General features: G+C 37.7%; 1 protein-coding gene across 1 annotated transcript; it reads left to right on the forward strand.

Annotated features, from left to right (window-relative positions):
• Window positions 1-290: 290 nt before the first annotated feature.
• On the forward strand, window positions 291-15,793 carry LOC6038511 (transmembrane protease serine 9). Its single transcript, XM_001848251.2, has 7 exons — window positions 291-756; window positions 10,108-10,853; window positions 14,637-14,782; window positions 14,884-15,019; window positions 15,078-15,222; window positions 15,284-15,429; window positions 15,492-15,793. Exons 1-7 carry the CDS (start codon window positions 639-641, stop codon window positions 15,648-15,650), a joined length of 1,596 nt encoding a protein of 531 aa, XP_001848303.2. The 5' UTR covers window positions 291-638; the 3' UTR covers window positions 15,651-15,793.
• The last annotated feature ends 658 nt before the right edge of the window (window positions 15,794-16,451 follow it).

Below are 16,451 nucleotides of genomic sequence, written 5' to 3' on the forward strand. Positions count from 1 at the left end.
ATTTTAATGTAAACTATTCCAGCTGATTTTAATAAAATAATAATTAATGGTTGATAAAATCCACATAGCAAAATGATTTTTTAAACATCCAAATCCACCCTAACCATTCAGATCGGGAACGACCACGGCGACGAAGGCGGCGAAGCGTATATCCCAAAACAAGTAGCCTTCTTAAACCCTGGAACAACGAGGGGGAGTCGACGGTGGACCCTCGGCGTTGAGGAGGGAACATGGAGGGAACCTTCCCCCAGAGTATATAAATACATCATCAATAACCAATTCACATTACAGTTCATTTTCAAACGGTTTCGAGTCAATGTCGCGGACGGGCGTCGTCGCGGTCTTCGTCGCTGGTTGGCCATTCTTCGGCGGGTCTTGACAGAATCAGAACTAGACACCTTACGGACATCGGGGTGGCCGCGCGCTTAGTTGGCAAGTGGCCGTCCTCGGGTTAAGACCTAGGTGCTCTCCCGAGGGGAAGAAGACGGGAGTTGAGTGTGAAGAGTTGAGTAAAGTGTTGAGACAAGTGTGCGGATTGCTGTCAGAGCATGGTCTGAAACAAAGTGAGAAGGATTTAAACTGGGCAGCAACAGGTTCAATTATTTATGGTGGATTAAAACGCGAACAGTGCGTGAAAAATGAAGATATTCGTGGGATTGGTCGCCGGGCTAGCCCTGATGGGATTGACCACAGCAGCAGCAGCAGCGGTAGCAGATTCCCTGGAAGAAGAACTGAACGATTCCGAGGTTGTGGAAGGTTTGTGTTGATCGCGGAGTTTGGTTGGAGGCAATTTGGCTAATGATGAAGTATTTATGTTTTTGTGGGATTATGCAAAGTGAATAGAAAAGGTGTCTGATCAGCACCCAAGTGGACTATTTTGGAATTCATTAGCGGAATAGCGGGTACCACGTGTGAAGACAAGCCAACGGAAATTTTTGAAGCACGGCCAAATCCTGAATTTTGACTATTGAAGAATGGAACGGGGTCGTGATGCTGAGGAAAAAAACGATTCTAGCTTTTTGTATGGGATTGATAGCATTGGCGTAAAAAAATGGTATGGTGGAATGTGATTTTTTATGAAGAGGACTGTAATACCTGTAACACGCTAATGAGTCCTGTTTTCAGAGGGCTGAAGTTAATGGTTAGCGATGCTGATGCAAACAAAGAGATGAATTTCATCAGAAAAAATCCCAGCTGGATTCCTTTTTGTTGAGTTCATTTACCTTTTCGACTAAGCGAAAAATTATAAAATTTTGAGCAAACGCATTTCAAATTCATTTTGAGTTTTTAATGATACATAAAAGCGAAGGATAGAGAAATTATGTTAAATGCAAATAAGTTTTACTGATTGAATACAATTCTTAGCTCATTAAAATCAAATCATTCGCCATGTTCATGGCAGTCTTTATGTCAAAATGTTAACTCGGCTCTAGATGTTAAAAAGTTTAAATGGTGAGACAATCATACCTATTTTACACCTATTCTCCCGCCCTTTCACCTCGGGATTCGAACTGACGATCTGTGGATTGCGAGTCTAACTGCCGACCAGCGAATCTACCGAAGTATGATTAATCTGGTACCTGTATTGTACCTATAGCCGGGACTGACCTAACGACCTAACTTCTAAAGCAGATATTATACTATGGCAAACAAACAAACAAAATGGGACTTTTAGACAGTTTGCTAGTTTGTTTGTTAGACTGCATTTGTTTGCAGAAATGTCAGCTGCATACATTTTGCTTTGTTTGCGATTTTGACGCAAACAAAATTGCGAGTTTGGCAAACTGTCAAACACTGAAAAGTTTGTTTATTTGTTTGTCATAGTCTAATACCTCCTTAAGCTAGACCAAGACTGAGATTGAACCCAGACCAATTGGGATGAGAGGCAACCACGCTTTCCACTACACCACTGACTCCAGCAACTTTCAGCTGATATGTTCTCTAAAAATGTAAAATCATCATGCGTCTCCACTAAAGTGACTTATCATTAGGATGTGTGAGATTATAATCTATATATTATATCAGCAATTCCCCACGAAAACAGCATGGAAAAAAACAAAAGTGCTCGGATCGGGCTCAAAATTTTTCTGGGGGTTCCCTAGCCGAAATAATTAGACCCGTATTTTTTTGTTTGCCATTAGGTGACTACGCTGTGGCGGTTCTGAAACCATGTCGATTTTCGCAAAACCACTTTTTGAAAAATCATACTCGCCATTTAACCGATTTCAATTGCTTATACGCAATGATGAAAGGTTGCCTAAGTAAAATAAAAAGAAGTTTAAAATGCCTAAATATGAAAGGGCGTATGAAACTTTAAAATGCCGTTTGGCGGTCCAGACCATGTCGGAAATATTTTTATCGGATTTCGACATTTTTACATAACATAAAAAAATGGGAGGAGTTCATTAACAGGATTCCGAGATATGATTTTGAAAATAAATCCGTGGCGCGCAAAACCGAGAATGACGAAATTGGCAAAAATCAACTTTTTCACTAAACTGCGATAACTTTAAAATTTGATGACCTATAGATGTTTGGGTATCAAAAGTTGCGTCTTTTAATTACGAAAATTTTGGTACCCAAACATCTATAGGTCATCGCTGAAATTTTAAAGTTATCGCAGTTTTAGTGAAAAAATTTGATTTTTTGCCAATTTCGTCATTTTCCGGTTTTTGCGCGCGGCGCGTCAAAAAACACGGATTTTATTTTCAAAAAATCATATCTCGGAATCCTGTTAATGAACTCCTCCCATTTTTTAGTATGTTAAGTAAAAATGTCCGGGGAATCCGATAAAAATATTTCCAGACATAGGCTCTTTGGTCCAGACACCGCCAAAACGGCATTTTAAAGTTTCATACGCCCTTTTCATATGTTAGGCTAGATTTTTGAAACTTCTTACTATTTTTCTTTGAAAGGTCAACTTATCACCTTTCATTTGCGTATAAGACAATTGAAATCGGTTAAAATGGCGAGGAGTTATGATTTTTCAAAAAAAGTGGTTTTTGCGAAAATCGACGAAAATGGCCATTTTTCAGACCACCCTAACACAGCGTAGGTCACCCTAATGGCCAAACAAAAAAATACGGGTCTAATTATTTCGGCTAGGGAACCCCCAGAAAAATTTTGAGCCCGATCCGAGCACTTTTGTTTTTTTCCATGCTGTTTTCGTGGGGAATTGCTGATATATTATATAATTATATAATTATAGAACGAAACAATCAAAGACTGTTGACTGGGAGGGACTGAAAAATCCATCGAAACAGAAAGGTTTATTTAGAAAACAGAGAGTCAACTGTAAAACAATTCAGACAGAATTCCAACAGATTTCCTTTAGTCATATAATTCTGGAAACATTCTCAATGTTCTGGCTGGGCTGCTGTAACTATTCCAGCAGGATTTTAGCAGAAGAAATTTTGCTAGAACTTCTCGTGTCTTTGACTTTTTTTATGGAAAGTATCTAGTTGGACAGAGCGTTTAATCGATTTTGACAAAAGTGATCGTTTTTTGGCATACTTTTTATTGTTGTATGCTAAAATAAACACAGGACTTTTGGGTCTACATCTAATCTAATCTAATCTAATCAGACCCTAGCGCAGCCAATCTTTCGAAGGGATCCTGGAGAGTGCCTTAGGTTATAAGACGCCTAGCACTCTTCTTGTCATTTATTAGGGGGAGAGGGGGCAAAATGCACCCCCAGCATTTCTCGATATTAGGAAGAATTTTCCGGGGGAAAAATCATAGAAATTGGAAGCTTAACATTGTTAAACTATGCTGGAAAAGTTTGAGCATGGTAGGATAAAAACAGCCAAAGTTATTTGCAAAACTTTAAAATGTTGTGTTTTGATCTAATTTTTATTGAACTTCCAATATGATTTTTGGACAATATAAAAAGCATTTATTGATATTGTAAGTGTTTGTTTATACCACAATTTTCATTATTCTATACATAGATGAGTACAAAAACATTAAAAAATGTATTTTTAATTGAAATTTAAGTAATTCGCGATCAAAAGCTCAAAAATTCCGACAGATGGCGCAAAGCATCGAAGAATGACGATTCAAATTTTCGCTGTTCGGTTACATAGGAATGCAAACTTAAAATTGAATTTACAGCTCTTAGAACAACTTTTGAGAAAAAATGTGGAAATGTGGATAGGAGAAAAGGAAGATGGGAATGGGATAATATGGATATATTATTTGATCAATAGAATATTATATAAAATAAGGGAATAAAATCATCTATCAAATAATGATAGATAAAATGGATAGATCTCACCAAGTCAAGATTCAACAACTCCAACAGGGTTTGGACTTATCATCAAATGCCACTTGAATCGTAATTCTTCTAAGACTTCTGGACTTGAACAGGACTACAGTAAAGGGACCATCCATAAACCACGTGGACACTTTAGGGGGGGGGGGGGTATGGCGATTGTCCACGCTCCATACAAACAAGATTTTTTTTGTATGGACAATTGTCCACGAAGGGGGGGGGGGTTCGAGATTCCCAAAAAGTGTCCACGTGGTTTATGGATGGTCCCAAAGAAGCGGGCAGCAACAATCAAGGTTTCAGTTCTTCCAGCAGCAATCCTGGTACAGCTTGACTGGCAGCAAAGGCATAAGACGCCGCAAGTTGGTACTTCTCACCACACGATGCATTTAGTCTGCTACTGCTGGCCGGATTGGTAGATTGGAACAGGAGCATGATGACCACTTCATAAAGTGCTCCAGCTGTTGCTGATCCTGCCTTCTTTTTCGTGTAATCGTCACACCCATGAAGAGCATCAAGCCAACGAGAAGTTGAATTCTGGGTTTTGATATTCCACTGACACTACCTCAACCGCTACCACCATTAAATTGTACAGGAACTCGTTTTTATAAAAATCAAATTCCAAAAATATGACAGCGGAAAAAAATACGTCTGTTCACGCTCCCAGATTACTTCGATCTCGATTGTTAACTTTTCGCCCTCTATAAATTAACGCAATAAAAAAAATCTGATTTTTTTTTTAAACAAAATTGTTTAAAATGATAGAGCATCAAAAGTTAACAAAGTATCAGCTCGAGTTTTTGCTCAAAAGTTGTTTTCAACGCTGGAATTTAACAAAACAGAATTCACATACATAACCTCAATGGGCAAAAATTTCAATCGACATCCTTCGCTCTGTTCTGCTACTCAACACTAGATGTCGCATGTCGTTTAGCTTATGAATGCCAATAGAGAATTTGCAGCAAAGCTAAAAGACACGTGTCGCCACCTATGAACAAATAGCGTAAACCTATGATTTTTAGAAAAAATGTGTTTTTTCCTTCCTAATCATCATTTTTGTAAAACTTATGCCGGATTCGAATGAGAAAAATTATTTCCAACAATTTGGTGTATAACTTTCCAATATTTGTTTGATTTTTCTATGAGAAAACTGTAAATTTAGAAAAAGATAGTAATTTGGACTATTGGGCAAGAAAGTCTGTCAAAAATCAATAAAAATTGTTGAATATACGTTAACACATCTGTTATCAACTATATAACTGGTTATTTCCTGGATATATACAGGGAAACTCATTTTTTCGTGTTCCAAAACATGTTTTTTAAAGAAAAAGGTCACAAATTTTTGCGCGCCCAAAAGTTGATGTTCATTATTTTAAAGCAAAAATTTTTTCTCGTCTTTTGCAACCAGTTTCATTAAGATTGATGCAGGGAATCATGAGAAATAAGCGATTTTGTTCTTCAATACAGCAGAAAGGAATACGATTTTTGGCAAGTAACCTCATTTTAGCGCCACCTACATTTGAAACACAGTCGCGCTGCAAAACCTCAATAAGCGTGGTCGGGGCATAATGCACCGCTGTGATGCTCCTTTGTAAAAACAGCGGTGTCATCTAGTGGTGACTAGGGAAAACTGCTTTTACCCGGTGCATTTTGCCCCATTGTTGTGGTGCATTTTGCCCCGTTGTTGTAGTGCATTTTGCCCCAATGTTGTGATGCATATTGCCCCGCATGATTGTTTGGAATGAATACAAAATATTTTTAGAAATATGCACATATGCACAATTTTGAGGGATTTTCAAGACTTTTTACACATGGGTGACAAAGAATAATAGTCGTTTTAGAACATCTAACAAAATTCTTCCACAAAATTGATGTTATGGTTGAGAAATCACAGTTTTCCCTTAGGGCCATTGCATCGAAATGCATTGAAACATCACAAGCGTTAAAGCGGCCAGGCCTACTGCGTAAAGCCGTATCGCAGAGATGACTCGTAATTGGGTTGAGTTTGAGCACTGAGTGTTCGAACAACAACACAATTCTGAATCGACAGGGGAGGAAGAAGCGTGGGGACACACCACCATACGCTCCGAGATTTGGTTGTAATCGTTGGGAGCACCATGCTAAGAAGGTTTGGTACTCCGGGACCCTCTGGGATGGGACATTGTATTTCCACGAATGCCCTGGACACTATTTGCCGTGGTTATAGCGCCACAACTCGCTCTACACAGGACTTTTGGGTCTACATGAAAAAAATCTAGACCATTAAATATTACTAAAAAGAAATTTAACAATGTCACAGAAATTTTTCATTCCTAAAAACAATTACTTCTCCTATTTCGGCGTCACGCCTGGCGACCAAACGAATTTGACACACAAACCATATTCGTTCTATTAAGCCACAACACAGCTATTAACAAATCGCAACCGAACAATCTTCCATAATAAACAAACGCGCAGGGTTACCAAAAAAAATCGCACAATTGAATACTTTCAATTTTAAACACAGCACTATTTTCAAGCATGTAATAACGGAAAACTAATTGCATATGTTTTACAAAGCTTTATTAATTTCTTGTTTTGCATATTATTAAATTATCATAATGGTATCCTACAACCATTTCGCTTGATTTTTTATTGTGTACGACATATCTTCAATTCACATCACGCACGTATGACAGAGTTAATGGATACTTGGCAGCACTTTCCTTCCTTTTGGCCAAGTCTGGGCAGTGCCAAAAAATAAGAATACGAAAACAATTATTCTATCTAGCCACCACTAATAATTATGCAAATTGTTGGAATTGCTGAGACACGCATATTGCGTGAATAATTCCAAATTAATAAGGCAGAGTCTAAAATTCAAATACCTAAGAGTAATTCTTTACCTTTCTTTGACATTTTTTATTTGAATAAAATTTTGTCCAATGTGCATTGTAAAAAATCTTAAGAAGAGAGTTTCTGATCGATTTGGTGTTTCAACAATTCGACAGCTCTTCTCTCTTTGTAATCAGAGTAATAAATCGAGAATATTTCGTCGAAAAAATTGCCAGAAAATCCATTTTCGACGCGCCGTCGCCAAGTCGACAAATTGAGTTTCGAATTCAAACAATTAAATTTTGTGGAAAAAGGATCACCTAATTAGCCCTCATTCTTCAACTCACGGTATCTCGGAAACTATTGGATTGATTGTCAATGTTAATTTTTTTTAATATTGTGGAAATTTAGTCCACTGAAACATAAAAAAAGTCAATAAAATAAATGGGAACTTTTAGAAAAAGAAAGTCAATTAAAAAACAGAAGATTTTTTATCGTGTACCTATTTTTTATGAAAAGTCTATATATATACTTACAAGTTACAACTTTGGTAACGTCATCTGGGGCGAATTGGGACTACAGTCTGAATATGGACAGCACGTTTTAGAGCACTTAAAAGCTTGAAATTTAAAAATCGATGAACTCTTTTGTTGATCTGTGCCTGTTCTATCCGAAAATAATCAAAAAAAAAACTAAAAATTAAGAGGTACCGTAATCTGGGGTGAATCGGGACTACAGTCTGAATAGGGACAGCAGTTTTTAGAGCACTTAAAACTATTAAATTTGGAAATGGATGTACACATTTTGTTGGCCTGAGTCTGTTCTAACCGAAACCAACCAGAAAAATCAAAATATTGTGCTCCAACATGTTTAAAACTGCTGTCCCAATTCGCCCCATGTGTCCCGTTTCGCCCCATATGACGGTAATCAGTTTCAGAAAACGATGAGAAAATCTCTTCTCAAGTTACAGATTTTCGAATATTCACACCCTCAACTTTGTCAAAAATCAAATCAAATTATTCGCTCTACAGCATTGCCTTGGCGTTCTCGATTGCGAGATTCCTACTCGAAACTAGGTGTTCGAAGGCTTGATTGTTGAGGCAATTGCAAACCTCTTTTTACACCTTAGCTTCCATCCACCCCGGGATTCGAACTGACGACCTTTGGATTGTTAGTCCAACTGCCTACCAGCGACTCCACCGAGGCAGGACCCAGGGAGACGACTCCTACACCTGGAGTGAGCTAACGACCTAACCTTTTTAGGTTAGTCCGGGGCCAACATTTACTTCCCTTCCGACGGAAGGCGTGATCAGACAAATCTCGTCTCGAAAAATGCCACCGGGACCGTCTGGGATCGAACCCAGGCCGACTGGGTGAGAGGCAATCACGCTTACCCCTACACCACGGTCCCGGCTCACCCTCAACTTTGTATGGAGCCTAAAAAAAATATAAAAAAATAAACAAATCTAAAAATCTCGAAAATTTGTATTTCCGAATCGTGTTTAAACTAATTATTTAACAGATCGACGATGCCGTGCTAACTTGTCGCAAGTTGCTTTTTGAAGTTCCGAGAAAAACGCGTTCTAGTGTTTGACCTTGAATAAACAAAAACGAGAGCACGCAATGTAAACAATAACAAACACGTTTTGTTTGGTTGACCACTCTGTGCATTGTCCTGAAGTCTGGTTGCTGGAGTCCCGAGTTATAATTACAAATTCTTACGGTAGTCGAGCTCGTAATTGTGTCAAACGCGTTCTGACCTGAAATTCCTTTGACCAGTTGTCGCACTAGTATCAATTTTCAGGGTGTGTTCAAATAACACGACAAGATTGAAATTTGTTTCATATGAAAAATTACAAAAGTGCACGGAGTTTTTTTCTGTTTTAATTGAATATCTCAGGAATTAAATTTGAATTTTGGGGATTTGGGAATGTCAAAAGGTTTAGCATTGTGAGCTGCACAAAATGGCGTTCTTAACTCAATTTGGCTAAAAATACACTTGCGACAAGTTAGCACGACAGCGACGAGATGATTCTATACTCTTTCCCAAAAGTTAAAGACAAATAAGGGATTAAAGAAAGAAACATTAAAGCACGCAGACAACTACTAACGAGAACAGGTCATAAATCAACGTCGAATTAGCTGTGGTCGTGGAATGAATCACCAGCCCGTCAACGAGTCGTCAAACGGCGACTGCAGCCCGCTTTTCGGGGTTCATTCACTTTCCGCGGGGGAATTCTACCCCCTTCGTTGGTCGCACCCCCCCTTCCCAGGACAATGTGTCTGGAATGTATCGGCATAAATTTACATCCCAAGCAGCGGCAGCGGCCCACCGTAAGTGCGGTTTATTTTTGTATCCATCAGCGATCGCGATCGAGTTGAGGTGGGTCTCCGCGCGAATTATAAACCTGTTGGATCGCGGGAGAGCACGTTACATCGACCACGCACAGAAGGTGGATCGTACAGAGTGCAATGGCAGGTTGTTGAAAAGGGGGGCAATCAAAGCAACCTGCTGCCGGGACGGGGTTGGTTTATTGCGTCTTTAGCTGGTGGTGCAATCACTAAGGGAATCTAGAAGTGAAGAGTTTCCTTTTCTGGACAAATTCTGAACACCTTGACTTAACAATCTGCCAGCTATAAGAAAGTAGTTCAACTTGAACTATGCGATGAGAATTGGCACCATGTTGCGAAATGAGTCCTGCAAGCACTGTTTATTTATGCCAACCACGGCCGGCTACCGGCGCGAGGAACGTAAACATTAGCCACAGAAGGAAGCTGCCGCTGTTGTGCCGGTCATTATAACAGTACTCTTGAGAGTACTATCGCGAAGAGGTGCAGAGTTAATTGGAGAATTTCGCGCGCGCTTTTTACCACATTACGGATTGAGTTTGCTATCAAATGCTTCTTGTAGGGACCCTGTCATATGTAGCTCTTTTCTATAAATTGTTTAAATATTTGAATTTTATTTAAATTATAATTTTTGTTTTGTTTAATTTTTCTGTCCTTGACCCGCAATCCCTCAGCCAGCGAGCTCAAGCCGCGCCAACCACGACATCTTTGGCTGACAACGCGTACGACCACGTGGACGCAAGCACTCGGCGATGGCAGCCCGTGCCTCACCTCCAAAGGACACCTCGGTTCATGCACCTCGTTCCGCAAGTGCTACCCATACTTCAAGGTGCCCGACCTGAGCGTCTGGGAATCCTGGGTCCTCGGAAACTACGACACCTGCAGCTACTTCAACGACCAGGGCCGGCAAGCCTTCGGCGTGTGCTGTACGAACCCAATCACCCCGATGCCCCCAACGGATTCCTCCGTCGAAACCACAACCGCAGCTCCCCCAGTCGTCGTAGCCGGCAGTGGCAACGAACTCGGCAGCGAAACCCAGAAGAAACCCCCCAAAAACAACAACTACCCGAGTTGGCCACCACCAGTCCCAACCCATCCACCGGACCACACTGCGGCCACTCATCCACCCTCGTTCACCTCCTCGACGCCGGCCTCGTTCGTGACGACGGAAGCGCCAACAACCGCCAGACCGGCCTCGACAACGTGGCCAACAAAACCACGACCGCCCTCGGAAGGGAACCAACCGACGAACACACCTCCGGCGATGGTTTGGCCACCGCCAATTCCGACGCATCCGCCCATGCCGCAGGTTGAGGTGACCACCACCAGCCGGCCGGGAGCAGGTGGCGGTCAACCGGGGGGAGGTGCAGGAATTGGAGGTGGTTCTTTCTCCCGATGTGGAGTCAAGAACGGAAATCCGGTAGGTGATTCTTCTTTGATCTTTACTGATATAGTGTTTAGAACAATGTTGTTTATCGATAAAATTATCTATCGTAAATCCCGCAAATTGTACACCAAATAATTAAAATAAACTCACACACACCCGAAGAACAAAACTGAAAAGAAACCTCCTGAGCACTTGAAATGCACAACAAATGTAAAATTAAAAATAGGAATAAAATTAATTAAACGTTAAAAAAAATGATAAATTTATCGTCGATAATATTATCGTCTAACGATAACGATAACTATAACCATTATCGTTATCGTCATTTCGATAATTGTATCGGCGATAACTCATTTTTAAAATCTTTCTAAAATCGACTTAATTCAACCATATCTGGAGCAACATTTGAAAAGGGCGCATAAGCATTTTGACAGCCAGAACTATTTTGCAAATTCTGAGTCAACAAGTAACTATTTGACAAAACCCGCAGTGTTAAAAGATAGCTGAGAAGGCCCACTTTTGTTTAACATTTCGAGTTTTGTGAAAAAGTTACCTGTTGGCTCGGAATTTGCAAAATAGTACAAGCTGTCAAAATGCTTATCCGCCCTTTTCTCGTGTTGCTCCAGATATCATGTTATATTTTCAATGCTTGCACTAAGAATATATTTTTAAAAATATAGTAAGTTTCAAATTATGCATACTCAAAATTGTTCAAGAAATACCGTTTATTTTAAAGGTAGTCAAATTTTCAATATTTGCATTATGGATATCAAACCAGGGGGATGCTTAAAGCAGCCATCTTGGGGGTTGAAATTAATATCACGCGCAAACTGCGCACAGTAAAAGCAAAAATATTTGTTTATTAGTATTTATTTTTTTTCATAACATTAATTCTGATTTACTGTAGTAAAAGTCAAAATACATAGTACTTCAGTTAAATGTGATAAAAGTACAACTTTAAAATGAAATTATCGGCCAGATGTGTTCTCAAGGATCCCAACTATAGTAGTTTATTTTGCACATAAATAGAGAAAAAATCACCTCAAAAACATACACTACCTTTTAAACTTGAATTGCGGTATAATTTAACATGAAAAAAATCTGTTTCTTTCCGTTTTATGCCAGAAGTTTTTGTACAGTCATCCCACATATTCGGAACACCCACAAATTCGGAACACTTTTTTGATAATTTGTCAATAGCATGCCAAATGCAGCTTTTCTCTAGAGCCTACTATTTTTAGGACCTTTATTTGGATATTTTCTTGCTATTTCACTAGTAAAAGTAGTACTTTTTGAACATAAAACTTCATTTCAAGACTATTTTATCTTGAGCAGCAAAACACTGGCTCCAAATTGCCTGTTCCATGATTGTGGGATGTTATTGTGCCTACCACAATTGTGGAACACCTAAATTTAACTGATATTTTCACAAAAAAAGTTATCAGACCATGGATAAAACATCACTAAGCTTAAGTTTCACTGGTTGCAGTGTGTGAAGTCATTATTTTGTTACAAATATGTACTCCTGGAGAGATCCAAAGTTTGTTTACATCCGTAAGAAAAAAAGTGTTCCGAATTTGTGGATTTCAAGGGTCAAAGTTATTCTTCAAAAAATTGATATAAAAGTTAAAATTTTCAGTTGTTCGATACAGCATTCGAAAGATCGCAACAAAAGCTTTCAAATGAGGGTAAAAGCGAATAATTAAGTTCAATTATCGATTTGCTATGATTTTTTGAACATTTGCCGATCTGTAAACTGTTCCGAATATGAGGGATGACTGTACTTTTTTATAGTGCGCAGTTGATTTGTTTTGTTTCCGTAATGAACAGCTGGTCGTTTGTTCTGGCTTTGTTTTGGTGACGTAAATGACAGTTCCCTTTTGTTCTGGTGCCTTAATTGACAGCTGGTGATGGCTTTTGTTTGCGTTTTCACTTAAGTAGAGTTTTTTTTTTTGAAACTAAAATTTTCACAAAATAGTGAATTATTCCGAAAATACAAAAATTTTCACAAAATACCGTATTTTTCCGAAAATATTCAATTCTTCAAAATTTGAAATATGGATAACAAATGAAGCAAAATTTTGTGTGCGTATTCCCTTCATTAAAGGTTTTTTTTTCACAAAATATCGTAATTTTTGGAAAATACTCAACTTTTCAAAATTTACAATATGGGTATCAAACGAGGCAAAATTGTGTTTGCGTTTTCACTTTATTAGAGTTTTTTTTTTTGTTAAAAACAAAAATTTCCACAAAATACCGATTTTTTTGGAAAATACTCAATTTTGCAAAATTTACAATATGGGTATCAAAACGAAGCTAAAATTTGTTCGCGTTCTCACTTTATTAGAGTTTTATTTTTATTGAAAACTAAAATTTTCACAAAATACCATGCAAAACACCGTATATTTTTCGAAAATACTCAAATTATTAAAATTTGCAATGTAGGTAGCAAACGAAGCTAAATTTTGTATGCATTTCCGCTTTGATAGATCTTTTTTGTTGAAAATTATAATTTTCACAAAATACCGTATTTTATCGAAAATACTCAAATTTCAAACCAAGTATCAAGCCAAGCGAAATTTGGTGTTCTTGTTCCCTTTTTTATTTTGGAAAATACTGAATTTGTTACAAAATATCGTATTATTCAAAAATATAAGTAGAGTTTTTTTTTATTGAAAACAAAATTTTCACAAAATAGCGAATTATTCCGAAAATACAAAAATTTCCACAAAATACCGTATTTTTCCGAAAATATTCAATTTTTCAAAATTTGGAATATGGATAACAAACGAAGTAAAATTTTGTGTGCGTATTCCCTTCATTAAAGGTTTTTTTTACAAAAAAAACCGTAATTTTTGAAAAATACTCAACTTTTCAAAATTTACAATATGGGTATTAAACGAGTCAAAATTGTGTTTGCGTTTTCACTTTATTAGAGTTTTTTTTATTGAAAACTAAAATTTTCACAAAATACCATTTTTTTTGTAAAATACTCAATTTTGAAAAATTTACAATATGGGTATCAAACAAAGCGAAATTTTGTATGCTTTTCATTTGATTTGTTTTTTTGTTTGACAAACAGTAATAATTCAAATATACATGAAAAATAATCTGACAAAGAGTCCATGCGAGTGGTGCCTTGGAAAATCAAAAAGCCTCACAAAATACTTAAATACTAAAATATCATAATATTAAAGTACTAAAATACTAAAATACTAAAATACTAAAATACTAAAATACTAAAATACTAAAATACTAAAATACTAAAATACTAAAATACTAAAATACTAAAATACTAAAATACTAAAATACTAAAATACTAAAATACTAAAATACTAAAATACTAAAATACTAAAATACTAAAATACTAAAATACTAAAATACTAAAATACTAAAATACTAAAATACTAAAATACTAAAATACTAAAATACTAAAATACTAAAATACTAAAAATACTAAAATACTAAAATACTAAAATACTAAAATACTAAAATACTAAAATACTAAAATACTAAAATACTAAAATACTAAAATACTAAAATACTAAAATACTAAAATACTAAAATACTAAAATACTAAAATATTAAAATACTAAATTACTAAAATACTAAAATACGTAAATACTAAAATACTAAAATACTTAAAAACAGAATTGCAAAAATACTATAATACTAAAATACAGAATTGCAAAAATACAACAAAATTATTTTTTACAATTTTCAACCATATAATATGCAATTCGAATTAGTTGACCACAATCTATCAAGTGTGCGTGATAATTCAAGTGCAATTTTACGACAACTATTTTATTCCAGGACACGGAACGCATCGTGGGCGGCCACAACGCCGACCCGAACGAGTGGCCCTGGATCGCGGCCCTGTTCAACAACGGGCGCCAGTTCTGCGGCGGCTCGCTGATCGACAACATCCACATTCTGACGGCGGCCCATTGCGTGGCACAGTAGGTCTACCTTCAAACGTGTTAATCCGGATTCTACAGATTTATACGTCTCACTAAGATTTTTAGTCTTACTAATCCTCCGTGTTCTTTCTATATTTCAGTATGAGCTCCTGGGACGTGGCCCGGCTATCGGTGAAGCTCGGTGACCATAATATCCGATCTACAACGGAGGTGGTGCACGTCGAACGAAAGGTCAAGCGACTGGTGCGACATCGTGGCTTCGATTCACGAACTTTGGTATGACAAAGTCATTCAATTTTAAAGATTGATGAAATTAAAGTTGTTTTTTTTTCAGTACAACGACATCGCGGTGCTGACGATGGATCAACCGGTTCAGTTCTCGAAATCGGTTCGACCGATTTGTCTGCCAGGCGGTGATAGCTCCCGGGCCTACAACGGATTGACGGCCACCGTCATTGGCTGGGGTAGCTTGCGAGAAAGTACGACTTTCGTAATTCTACACCCAAGACTTCAATACTAACCAACTCGTTTCTACTTCAGACGGACCTCAACCGGCAATTTTGCAAGAAGTGAACCTGCCGATTTGGACCAACCCGGAGTGCAGTCGAAAGTACGGGGCGGCAGCCCCGGGAGGAATCATCGAATCGATGCTGTGCGCCGGACAAGCGGCCAAGGATTCATGCAGTGTAAGAAAGTTCAAACGGATCAAGTTCGTCGCTTGTTCAAACACTCAACTCTTTACTTGTAGGGTGATTCCGGTGGTCCGCTGATGGTCAACGACGGCGGCTGGACCCAGGTCGGAGTGGTCTCGTGGGGCATTGGCTGCGGCAAGGGTCAGTATCCGGGGGTGTACTCGCGGGTGACCTCGTTTATGCCCTGGATTACGAAGAACACGAAGGATACTTGAAGGAGCGGGTTCACGGGCGTAGGGCGTGATTTTGCTTTTAATTTTTCCAGCAGTAATGCTTGTGATTGCTGCCAATTTTTAACATGAAAACAGTATTGTGTGTATAAAAATAAAATTTTCAGCGAAAATTAAATTCTGTTTTGAACATTAGCAGTGATCAACATGTCAGCAAACTAAAAATCTTTATCTCTAATCGAAATTCCCTGGAAACTAACGGAATATACCACTTACCACGTACCATTTTCCGAAATAACTCGTTTTTGTTGATTTAAGCTAATTTACTATCCAGGTTACTACCATCCATTGAACTACACTGAAAAAATATTCTGTTTTCAGTTATGAGTAATGCAATTAGCTTATATCTGTGAGCCTATACTTCCAATTGAAATATGGTCAAAGACATTCTTATGGGAAATTGGACGAGCTTTCCGGTAAATATATTTACGAGACTGAAAAATCAAGTCTGTCATATAGAAATTGTCAAAAACCTACAAATATATTTTTTTTCAGCATTTTTATTTTTAAAACTGTGTAACTTTACACGGATTGAACTTAGAACAGTGGTCAATATAGAGACTTTTATGTAAAATTGTCTAGAGAATCGATTCCCGTATTCGGTTTTTGAAAATTTTGACGTTTAGTCGTAGTCACTTTTCAAAAAACAGTTTCAGTAAATGATTTTTGTATTTTTTTAGGTGAGTTGCTCCATCCTGCATTTTTCGTGAGTCTTTTTGTAACAGCATAGGCCATTTTTACAAAAAATTGAACGAAAAAAATCGTGGGCTTACCCTCAAATTTGAC

Source organism: Culex quinquefasciatus, chromosome 2, assembly GCF_015732765.1.
Source record: "Culex quinquefasciatus strain JHB chromosome 2, VPISU_Cqui_1.0_pri_paternal, whole genome shotgun sequence".
Lineage (NCBI taxonomy): Eukaryota > Metazoa > Arthropoda > Insecta > Diptera > Culicidae > Culex > Culex quinquefasciatus.